General features: G+C 40.8%; 1 protein-coding gene across 3 annotated transcripts in view; it reads right to left on the bottom strand.

The window, feature by feature from the left end:
- The window catches only part of AFF1 (AF4/FMR2 family, member 1), a 212,722-nt gene that overhangs the window by 45,316 nt on the left and 154,719 nt on the right, over nt 1–12,687 (bottom strand). For all 3 annotated transcript variants that reach the window (XM_011951799.1, XM_011951801.1, XM_011951800.1), the window contains 3 exons: nt 7,018–7,104; nt 5,276–5,312; nt 1,359–1,413 (listed from right to left, as the gene is read on the bottom strand). In XM_011951799.1, coding sequence (XP_011807189.1) covers nt 1,359–1,413; nt 5,276–5,312; nt 7,018–7,104 — 179 coding nt within the window. The remainder of the gene's footprint in view (nt 1–1,358; nt 1,414–5,275; nt 5,313–7,017; nt 7,105–12,687) is intronic.

Below are 12,687 nucleotides of genomic sequence, written 5' to 3'. Positions count from 1 at the left end.
AAAAAAAAAAAAAAGGGAATAACTAATAAAAGATAACATTTTACTCTCCCAGCAAAAGGTATTAAAAACAACAAAAAACTCATCATCTACCAGAACCACAAATAAAATACATTCTTACCACTTGCACAAAACCCATCTTTCAGACCAAAAAAAACACCCCGTCTTCTTGTTCCTTTTCTCCTCCCTCATTCAGCCATGGTGAAATGAAAACAAAGTACACTAAGGAATTGGCACTTGGGAAACACTTAACCCAGACCCACATTTAGTCATGGCAAGGAGATAAAATAACCTCTCCAGCTCAATATATAGTTTTTTAAATAACCCATCGCAATCCCCACCTTCCAAAATACATGGAACAAATATTGTGCCTAAAACTAAAGGAAAGCTGGAGCTTTAACTCCTGGGCCACCTCAAATCCTGAGACCAGCAACACAGAGTTAGTGACAGATCAGACACTGAAGGAAGACCTCCTCACTTAGTTCCTATGACCACCTCTTGTCATATGAAAGTAAAGAAGTAACAGTTCAACACCATCAAGAAATGACAAATTGGGTCAAAATGCCAGTTAAAAAATTTTTAATATGCAGTCTAAAATGTTCCAAAAATACAAAAGATATCTGGACTTATGGCCTTAATAAAGAACAGCTGGGCAATAAGATTAGCTCTTTATTAGTAAATTAGGCCAAAAAAGGGTGGAAAATCTTCAATTGTGCACATCCCCCAAAACTTGTTTCCAACAGCTAAAGCTATTTAAGACTGACATCTTAAGAGCCAAGGCCTTCTATTTCCACAGTTAATATGTAAGTAATGGCTCAAAAACCTTTTTTCCCCTCAAGAAGACCCTTTAGCAAACTCTCCAATGGTACATAGACCCTCAACAGGGGAACTTAATCCAAATATTAGGCCAGGCACAGTGGCTCACGCCTATAATCCCAACACTTTGGGAGGTTGAGGGAGGCGGATCACTTGAGGTCAGGAGTTCGAGACCAGTCTGGCCAATACGGTGAAACCCTCTCTCTACTAAAAATACAAAGATTAGTCGGGCATGGTGGTGGGCACCTGTAGTCCCAACTACTCGGGAAGCTGATGCATGAGAATCGTTTGAGCCCGGGAGGCGGAGACAGCAGTGAGCCGAGATTGCGCCACTGCACTCTCACCTGGGCAACACAGTTAAGACCTCATCTCAAACAAATAAGCAAAAAAAATTAATGTGGGGCCTTTCTTCCCTTTACAATGCAGCAGTATCTTATTAATGTCATTATATAAAAGCAGAAAAGAAAAATCTAAGCAATGCATTTACATGAGACATTACAATTTCATACTATACATTTTTAATACACAAAAAGCATTTTACTTACGATGACGTTCCTTGCTGAGAATTTGGGTGGGTTTTTGAAGATGTATCATATTGTTCTGTGGGGGAGAGAAACATTATCAGAGCAGCACAATGACACATTTACGAGATCGTTAGTTGTAAGTTCTTTTATGTCCAGCCCCACTTTTTACCTAAACTCACCGCACTTGGTACAATCTTACCATTATAAGATGACATTTATGTTACTTCTAGAGAGAAGGCTTGTTCAGAATCCAAAAGCTCTCAATAGGCCAAAAATACCTTGAAAAGCATTGCTTGCAGCACACACTACCTATGAGGCCAGGAACTTTCCTATGTGTGGGAAGACCTCCCTGTCCTTGACAGGGGTGGAGGCCCACATGGAAGCACTCCGGCAGGGCTGTGCTCCCAGTGCCCTGGCCCCCATGTGACTTTACACAGGTATCAGTGATCTGTTATCACTCTCTTTCGACAGCCCTGTCCTAGGTGCTCTCCATCCCACTTGTCCCTTCATTATTCAACTCCCCACCTGCAATTCATTCATTCAGCAGCTCTTTATAGACTGCCTCATAGATACCAACATGTTTAAGGCATTTGGCCCTGTCCTGAAAGAGCTCACAGTTGACTGAGGGACATGAAACGGGTCCATAAATATCTGTAATCCAAGGCAGTGTGAGATTAAGTACACAAGTCAATTACAAAAACTAAATGCCCTGGGAATCCACAGAATGGTTGTTCTCTTGGTAATACAAAAGAAGGCAAATTAAAGGAAGAACAAAATGAATTGTGTCACAAAGGACAGCCAAGATTCTGGCAGAGTGATGCTGGCAAAAGAGAGAGGAAGGCGGGAGCAAACACGAAGAAGAGGGTCTGAGTTTGGAAAGGGCAGAGCTGACGTGCAGAATCTGTGCTGGACAGCACTGAAACATTTGGAAGCAGATTTCAGAGGGCTCTGAAGGCCAGGATGGGAAGTTATGACTGTATTTGCTGGGCTATGAGACACATCAATGATCTAAACAGGAACATGACACAGTGATTCCTCAGAAGGATTATTCTGGTAGTGCTACCTGGCATAACTTAGAAGGGAGCAGGAAATGTTACATGTGGAGGCAGCTGCATTTGTCTAGACATGAGGTAATAGGGACCTGAAACAGAATTGGAAGTGAAAAAGAAACATGGGTACCTTTTGGGCAGGGCTGAATGACATTTCCCACAAATGTCATGTGGAGACCCTTGCATATTTGCAATTAGTCACTTTACCCTCATGGTGGCAGCAGCTCTTATATGATATTTTCAAATGGCCACCCCTCTGTCTAGAAACCTAGGACCAAGATTCCAAACGAGAGGGGCAGAGGCCCCTCCTCTTCAGACCATTCACAGGGACTCCACACCATCATCGTGACTGGGTTCTAAATTCCACAGGGTCTGGTTACATTTTGCAATTGTGGACATATAACACTAGGGCATCCAAGTAAAATCCCCCCACATCCCCTCTCCAGAGACTCTAAAACCTATGTACCACTACCGTAAGATCAGTGTTGAAGAAATCAGAGTTGACTTGCTGAGCATACTTTAAGAAATTTGTGTCTTCTCTTCACTGAAAGCTATATCCATCCATTCCCCACCATCCTCTTCATCCAACATGCAACAAACTAGATCCCTCTTTTTCAGGTCACATTCTCACAAAGTTAAATAAGGCTCCCGGAATAGCAGAAGAAAGTGACAGCAGCATAAAAGATGTGGGGGTAAACAGCTGGTGAGCCAGGACCTCCAGGAGACCCACCAATGTTGGACAACTTCTCATCAGAGTAACAAGGAATTGGCCCACAGTACTGCACAGGGCAAGAGGATGATCCATCCCTGGCCAAGAAAGTGCTTACCAGTTCATCTTCAACTATGTTTTGCTAAAAGGGGAAATCAAATGGTTTAATGGACTAAACGTTCTTTCTAAACCATGAGTTAGCAAGAAAACAAACCACAAGCAACCCCGTGGAAGACACACCACCTGCATGACCAGCGGCCCAAGCAGGCCAAAGGTGGGGGTGGAGTGGTGCATAGCAACCCCAACCACAGCTGAGCTGGTGTTCTGCCTTCAGACCGGTGCACACTCCACTAGTCTGGGCTAGGTGCCGAGATGTTGAGAAAAGAGATTTCCCAATCTTCCCAAGGAGTCATCCATTTCAGTTAATTTTACCTAGCTACTCATACAATACTGTAGCAATATGGTCAGGTTTATTTATCTGCATTTTGGGGAAAATTGAGTCATGATTTCTTTGCAAGATCTTATTCAGTATCTCTAGAGCAGGGAACAGCAAATTTTATCTACAGCGGCCAGACAATAAATATTTTAGGTTTTTTGTGCTATAATTTATAGAATAATAGATGAAATGGGTATAGCTATGTCCCAATAAAACTTTATTTACAAAAATTAGCTGCAGGGCAGATTTAACCCTCAGGCTGTAGTTTCCTCACCTCTGTTCTAGAGAAAGGATATTCTATTTCTTGCTTTTCTAATATTTTTGCCCCTCTCCTCATATCCCTGCAATTCAAACAATAGCATAAAAAAAATTAAGTGAGGGAAAAGAATGAGGTGCGCAAATTTGAAGGAAAAATCATGTCTATAAGCTCTCCTCTCCTAACATGCATATATACCTCTACACCCTACTTTTGGTCTCCCCATCATTTGAAGACTAATACTTCACAACTTTGGCAATTACCACATCCTGATGCATGTTATCACCACCTTTTCCATGAAAGTGTCTTATTCCCCATCTCCCCCTTTTCTTTTTCTTTCTGAGATGGAGTCTCACTCTGCTGGCCAGGCCAAAGTGCAGCGGTGCAATCTCAGCTCACTGCAACCACGCCACTAGGCCCGGACTCCTTAACCATATTTTGATGAACTAAATGATTACAAATACTCTAGTCAATTTTATTTACTTTTCTATTAAATTACATGAGATAGGGTCTTACTGTACTGCCCAAGGTGGTCTCAAACTCCTGAGTTCAAGCGATCCTCCCGCCTCAGCCTCCCGAGCAGCTGGGACTACAGGTGCACACCACCACACCCAGCTTATCCTAGTCATTTTTGTAAAGCTTGACGTGCCTTACAAATAGCACATAAAGAATTTATTGATTTGAGGGATTACTACTGAAGAGAAAGGCTGGATCCACTTAGTGTTCTTCTATTTCCCTCTGAGTTCTCAAGTATTTACAATCCACGAAAAGGGACTGAAAAAGAATTACATGACAAACAAATATAGTGGGGCTAGACAAACTATATGTCATATTCCTTATAAAAATTTCTTAGTTTTGCTTTTTAAAATACGAGAACCACACACTCCAATCTATTGTTTTATACAATTCCTAGCTCTGAGAGTCACATTTGGTACAGCTACTATGTGTCAGTAATACCATATTATATTTGTTTAGTATTTCACTAAAACATCTTTATTAACCCTTTGCAACAATCTTATTTTTGTTTTTGTTTGTTTGAGATAGGGTCTGCTCTGTCTCCCAGGCTGGAGCGCAGTGGCGCAATCTTGGCTCACTGCAACCTCTACCGTCTAGGCTCAAGTGATCCTCCCACCTCAGTCTCCCAAGTATCTGGGACCACAGGCACATGACACCAAGCCCAGGTAATTTTTGTATTTTTGTAGAGACAGGGTTTCACCATGTTGCCCAGGCTGGTCTTGAACTCCTGGGCTCAAGCGATCCACCTGCCTTGGCCTCGCAAAGTGCTAGGATTACAGGCATGAGCCACCGCGCCTGGCCAACAATTTTAAATTTCACATAAAGAATAGTTTTGTATTTGTTCTCCTTTACTACTCTTTCAACATAAGAAGGCCTCATATCTGTTGGGGCATTTTTTACTAACGTTTTTATGTTAAACAGTAAAAGCTATGCTTTGTTCTCCAATCCAATAAGCATTTTGAATGTACTTACTTTGGTTTTGGGTTACAGAACTGATGTGCTGAGAGTCCTAGAAGGAAAAATAAAAATATCTAATTATTAAAAGATTAAGGCTTATAAAGTTAAAGGGAAAACTGTAGAGCTTTTAGTATTAAAAGGATAGTCTTATGAAACTTTCAACTATCTAGAACAATGGAAACAGTGTAGAGAATATCCATACCACCCATTACAGATTCTGTAATTATTTCATTATACGACTTGCAGCTATCCATGTATGCAAACTTGTTCCATGCATAAGCTGAAAACATTGATTAACCTAATTTTAGCTTTCATTGCTTCTCTTCTTTCCTAGAGTTTCGTTTTCCTTTGTTGTTGCAAAGATATTTTTACAGAGCTTAGTGCTTTAATATAAAACAAGCAATAATTAGTCACTTTTTTTTTTTTTTTTTTTTTGAGACAGAGTCTCACTTTGTCACCCAGGCTGGAGTGCAGTGGTGCAATCTTGGCTCACTGCAACCTCTGCCTCCCTGGTTCAAGCGATTCTCCTTCCTCAGCACCCCCAGTAGCTGGGACTACAGGCGCCCGCCACCATGCTCGGCTAATTTTTGTATTTTTAGTACAGACGGGGTTTCACCATGTTGGCCAGGATGGTCTTGAGCTCCTGACCACGTGATCCACCCGCCTCGGCCTCCCAAAGTGCTGGGATTACAGGCCTGAGCCACCACGCCCGGCCCATGAGTCACCTTTTAAAAATTATTAGAAAATAAGTAAATATATAAAGTGGCAAATTTGAGTTTTTGTAGATAGAACCTTTTTTTTTTTGGTGGTAGAGGGACAGGATCTTACTCTGTCGTCCAGACTGGAGTGCAGTGGCTCAATTACAGCTCACTGCAGCCTCAACCTCCTGGGCTCAAGTGATTCTTCCACCTCAGTCTCCCAAGTAGCTGGAACTACAGGTGCATGCCACCACGCCTGGCTAGTTTTTGTATTTTTTGGAGAGACAAAGTTTTGCCACATTGCCCAGGCTGGTCTTGAAATCGTGGACAAGTGATCCACCCACCTCGGCCTGCCAGAGTGCTGGGAATACAGGCATAAGCCACCATGCCCAGCCTAGAACTTCTTTTCACAACAGTATCATGGAAAGGAATAGCTCTCCCACTCTCTCCATTTTTGTATTATATATATAAAACAACGCACATGCATATCAGGTTAATTAAAACACAGATCTGAAGGTGCTATTTCTACATTTTGAAGGTTATCCAAAAGTATGAGCCAGAAAAAGGAAAATGGCAGTGTTTTAACGCACTGTTCATAAATACTGTAACAGAAACACAAGTCAGCAGTTTATTTGCTTGTTATTAAACCAGCACTAGTGTAACTGATCACATTAAACTCAAGAAAATGTAGGGTGTGTGAGACATGTAAGATGTATGTGCATATGTGTATATCTAATTCTGAACGAGAAATCATGTACTCAATTTCCCTGCCCCTCTGTTTTCCCATCTCTAAAGTAAGGATTCTCAAATGAGAGAATGTATTGGAAAGTCCTGAATGCTTTTTATAAATTACAAAGCTTTATGAAAATCCAAGATGTTCTTACTAAGTTGGAGAATATTTAAAAGCATTCTGAAGCACTGTAGAAGCTAAATTAATCATAATTTTAACCTCATTTCCAAAGATTTGAACAAGTAATACTTTATCAATATGCCTCACAGCAATGCCTTATGCTTTTCACTAAGGTGGATGCAGTGCCTGCCATACTTTTAAGGAATTACCTTTGTGGGGAAAGGAAACTTGGATGGCTCAGCTGTACTAGGCGTATGTATTGCTGTCAAAGGAGGAGGCCATGAGTGGGTCATTTCCTGGAAAGATATTTGGAAAGGGAAGAAAAAGTAAATTAAAAATAGAACATTCATTGCTACTTAACATTTTCAACTTAATGTAGAATGGATTGATCGTAAACGGAAAGTACAATCTTAAAAGTTATTTCATGTACTTCAAAAAAAAAAAAAAACCATTTCAGTGGGCTATGTTGAAAAGTTGAAGCTCTCCAACATACAAAACTAAAAAACATCAGTTTGTAGAAGATAATCAAGGTATGGAACGTGAATGAATTTAACACCCTGAATATTTATCAAGCACATAAACTGTATGTAACAGGTACTGCCAGAGCTTGTGGAGCTGCGAAGACTATAGGTGACAGGTTGGGCTGGAAAAGCACTCTCTCCTCAATGCATTCTTTCTCCCTCAGCTTCTTTATTGCATTTCCTGGTATTATTTCAGTTCAAAGGAAGAAGAACTTTCCTGTTTGACTTAAGCAAACAAGTAATTCAGGTCACTTGTTCCACTTGGGAGAGTTTTAATGGATTTGACCCTTCCCTGATACACACTATTAGCAAGTAAGAACTTTTTTGAAGGAGAAGAGCCTAAAATTACCTTTATTTTCCATTGAGAAGCTAAATTTTTACTATTTTCTGGTTGAAGGAAAAATTTCTAAAACTTACAATTGATACATATATCTTGACACGAATTCTTCTAAACATTCACAAATTTTACTTCGCTAAAAATACTTGTGGAAAACAGGTATGTCAGAAAAAAGATGTGTCAAATTGCAAATGTGCGCACGCGCACACATACACACACACACACACACACTTTTCTAAAAGGCCAAAATGGCACTGGAGATCATTAACTACAACCCCAACATCTTACAGATTGAAAAAAAACTGAGGTCCAAAATGACTAAGTCAAGGTACCCCAGGAAGTCGAAGGCGGTTCCCACATGTGTCAGACCTGCCCAGCAAACTGGCTTAATACTCGACATGAGGCTGGGCGCAGTGGCTCACACCTGTAACCCCAGCTTTGGGAGGCCAAGGCAGGTGGATCGCCTGAGGTCGGGAGTTCAAGACCAGCCTGACCAACATGGAAAAACCCCGCATCTACTAAAAATACAAAATTAGCTGGGCTCAGTGGCGCATGTCTGTAATCCTAGCTACTCGGGAGGCTGAGGTTGCGGTGAGCTGAGATTGTGCCACTGCACTCCAGCCTGGGCAACAAGAGTGAAACTCCATCTCAAAACACATACATACATACAAACAAACAAACAAACAAAAATGATGGTGGTGCATGCCTATAATCCCAGCTACTTGGGAGGCTGAGGCAGGAGAATGGCTTGAAACTGGCAGGTTGAGGTTGCAGTGAGTTGGGATTGCACCATTGCACTCCAGCCTGGGTGACAAGGTGAGACTCCATCTCAACAACAACAAAAAATCGACATGCAACTCTACCAGCAATCTGCGACCCCACAGCATGCTATATTACCCCGCCTGTATAACACATGATGTATTCTAACACCTCATTCTAAGTCCTGGTAACCTATCTCCACAAAAATGCCATTTGATCCTTGCAACAGCTGGAGCTGGCACTCTAGCAAGTACTTCCACTCTAACCTATGTGCAGGTCTCCCCTTGCCCTTCCCCACTGCAGCTCTGTGGGTTACCACAGCCTCAGGAGAGACAGCAGTGACTTCGCACAGTGACAAGTAACATAAGTGATGTTGGCTTACTTAATTTTTGTTAAAAGTGAAATTGTGCCCTTATTTACTGACTGGTCATGTGCTTTGTTCAGGACACAACAGGAGATCTTTCCTAAAATATACTGGAAAGAATAATGGCTACAGCCAAAGACCCAGATTGCAATCCTAACTCCAATCCTTACCAGTCATGTCAGCCATGTAAGTCATCTGAACCTTAAGCCTCAATGTTCACTAAGAGGTAAACTAGAATCACTTATTTTCAAAGTATTCTAAGAGTACTATGTACGGTACTCAAATGAATAGTGCACAGAAGGCACTTAATAAATTAAAAACATTACAACTTTTAATTAAAAGTCCAGTTTTAAAAGAATTTCAATACTGCACCAAAGAGAGCTTCCTGCTGTTTTATTTATTTGATACTTTAAGGCACAGTACCATTATAATGTTACAATACAAAAACATGTAATAATTAATTGAGAAGGTGTCTGAAAACATCACTCTTATTATGTTTTTCAATAATTTATTTGGACTCTCAATGGTATCTATGACTTTTAGTCACCAATTATTTCTAAACATCCATTGTACTATCAATGCTTAAGGCTGTCCAGGCTGTCCCAGCTATTAAATTAGGCAGTTGGAAAGTACATAAATTCTTTCAAACCCTAAGTGGTTCCCTGGTAGTCCGAAAGCATTTATATACTTCCCTACATACCTAGCTTACTAGAGGGACTTAAGAGAATTGAGGCCATTATTAAGGAGAAGAGGCTGTCCAGAAAGACTCACAAGGCCTTGATTTCACTTCCTATGTTAACAATGACTTGTCACACGAACAGACACAAATCACTGGGACCTACATCAGCCCTGGCCCTCCAGGCCCCACAGCTACTGTCTTCTCCTCCTTGCTCATTCTGCTCCGGAGACACTGTCTAGTTCTAATTGCTCCTCTAATATGCCAACTTGATACTACCTCAAGGCTTTTCCACCAGTTCTTACCTCTGCCTAGCCCTCTGTTCACTGGCCTGTTGCATTATTCATAGCACCATCAACACCCGACACTGTATATTTCTCTTCCCTACTCTGACCTCTATGAGAGCAAGCACTCTGTCTTATTCACTACAACATCCTAGTGCTGTGGAGGCTTAACAAGTATTTGTTGAACAAACGAATGAACATACAAACAGTGCTACCACTCATTGTACTAGCATCATGGAAATGCTGCACTGAGGTAATGCCTACTAGTACCACATTAATCCCCCCAAGATGCTGTGGAGGCCAGGCTTACCTGTAAGTAGAAAATCTGAGGTGTCTCCATGCACACATCAAGGGCATGTTGCCCTTCTGGACCCTAGTGCATGACCATTCCCTGAAAACTAACAGTGTCTGCTATCTTCTTACTCCATTAGCCTGCTGGAGTTACGGGCTACCGCTTCCCTTCATTACAACACTTCCCCCTTAAATAGTGACCCCAGAGAACCAAACATTATTTTCTATGATTGATTTTCCCTGTTAGGAAACTATTTACTGTCTCTATCACCCATCAGAAAGATTTGTGTGTGCATTCCTGGCAATCTTAATAAATTGCTGGTACAAGATGAGAACGGGAACTGGGACACAAAGGAAAGTAGTATCTGGATCAGTGTCAAGAGTGAGAGCTGGAATGGACCCTGGAGATCATCCACTAGCTCAGGTCCTTCATTTTACCAATGAGGAAACCAAAGCCCAGCAGGGACAAAGAACTTAACTGAGGTCACAGAAGAGAAGGGGCAGCCTCCAATATGAAAAGGTCTATGACCTGTTCAGTCCTGGACATCCTTCTGTTTGCTTTCCTAAGTTATGATTTCCAAAACATAAATGGGCATGATTTATGCATTAACCACTCACTCTCAAGCATTTCTAGGTAAGGAAGAATTCACTAATGTGATGTTGGGTGAGAAGGGAAGGAGGATGGATGGATTCATTAAAAATGCTTGTCTGATGCTGTAGTATCACCATCCCTAAATAAAGGATGTGACATGTCTTATATGAATTAACACACACCAAAACCTAAGAGAAGCATCTGACATATGCAGAAAACAAACCTGCACTAATGCACTTACTTCTGAAATAATGATAGAATAATGCACAGTTTCAGAGGAAATGCCAAGGCCATAGTTTATAATTAAGTCCCTTAGTATGTTTATGACTTACCATACCAACAAATTTCAGAAATAGAAAAGGAAAAGGATGACACAAAAATGTAATCAGGGTAACTTATTTAATCTTACATGCTGGTTGACAAAAATCCCTCACTGTTAGCAGTTCAAAGTATGTTTCTCAGCCAGGCACGATGGCTCACACCTGTAATCCCAACACTTTGGGGGGCTGAGGCACGTGGATCACTCGACGTCAGGCATTGAGAACAGCCCGGCCAACATGGTGAAACACCGTCTCTACTAAAAATACAGAAATTAGTAGGGCATGGTGGCGCACACCTGTAATCCTACCTACATGGGTGGCTGAGGCAGAAGAATCGCTTGAACCCAGGAGGCGGAGGTTGCAGTGGCCGAGATCACGCCCAGCCTGGGTGACAGAGAGAGACTCTGTCTCAAAAAAAAAAAAAAAAAAAAAAAGCATGTTTCTCTAGAGGTTGTTTCTTTCTCAGAAAACCCTAACTACAAAATAGGACAAAAGACTGTAAAACAAAAACAAGTTGTTTTCCAAACAACTGGTTAGATACTACTAGTGTCAAAAATTTCACAAGTGAGGAAATAACCAATAAACTTAATTACTGGTTTTAGCACCACTATCACTTAATACTTTAAAATGAAAAGTTAAAAAACTAAAATTGGGCAAACATGTATTTTGAGAAAAAATGAGCAGTAGCGATTCAAATTAAAAGTCACATTTGTTATATACATCTCTCCTACTAATTAAAAAAAGAAGAAAAAAGTCAGAAACCCTACAGTAAAAGACAAGAATATAATTAAAATTGACCTAGAAGCAAATTAAAAGCCACAGAAGAGGGATAAAAAATACACAAAATCCTCAAGTTTTTATAATTACCGTACCTGAGCATTAAAATTAAGCTCTGGGTTTCCAGGAAATTAAAGGCAAAATGGGAAACATTATATATAATTCTTCTCTGATAAAAAGAAAGAACACCAGTTCATGAGGAAAATTAACATTTTTCCCCTGGAATTAAATTCTAGAAGGAATTTGTCATCCTTGAACAAGAAAAATTGAACAAGTGGGTAATGTATTCAATGACGTATTTGTGGAAGCACAAATGTTCGTGGCATAGTTTCAATACACAAGAGCAAAAACGAACCCTTCGAGGTAAGTCTAAAGATGACCATTTACTTCCCACTATTTTTCTTTTTATTCCTTTAAAATTTCATGGTCTCACTGAAGAACAGGCCGTACGTATGAGGCCACAGGTATTAGGTATCACATACAGAACGCCAAGAGGTATAAATCAAGCACTGTTTAACCACTGGTGCCTCCCACACCACATCAATACAGGAAGTTTCCTCTCTGGGAAGTGAGCAACTCTCCTGGGCCTTTACGGACAACCAGAAAATCTTATGAGAGATGCCATAAAAATCTGGTCCAAATGCCTTGTAGTTTGTAGACTTCAATTTAATTAATAAAATCTGGTAGAGAATTCAATTACATTCCAAGACTACTTCTGTCACTATTCTGGTTTATTTTTGCCTTTGGAGATGTGAGTGGGGAAGAAATGGTTAAAAGGGGTTTGGGAACAGCAACTGTTCTTTCTTTCTTTCTCTTTCTCTCTCTCCCTTCCTTCCTTCCTTCCTTCCTTCCTTCCTTCCTTCCTTCCTTCCTTCCTTCCTCCTTCCTTCCTTCCTTCCTCCCTCCCTCCCTCCCTCCCTCCCTCCCTCCTTCCTTCCTTCCTTCTTTCTTTCTTTCT

The sequence above is a fragment of the Colobus angolensis genome, unplaced genomic scaffold (genome assembly GCF_000951035.1).
Source record: "Colobus angolensis palliatus isolate OR3802 unplaced genomic scaffold, Cang.pa_1.0 Scaffold328, whole genome shotgun sequence".
NCBI lineage: Eukaryota > Metazoa > Chordata > Mammalia > Primates > Cercopithecidae > Colobus > Colobus angolensis.
Note: the sequence above shows the minus strand (reverse complement) of the source record. Positions and strands in the feature narration are given on the sequence as shown.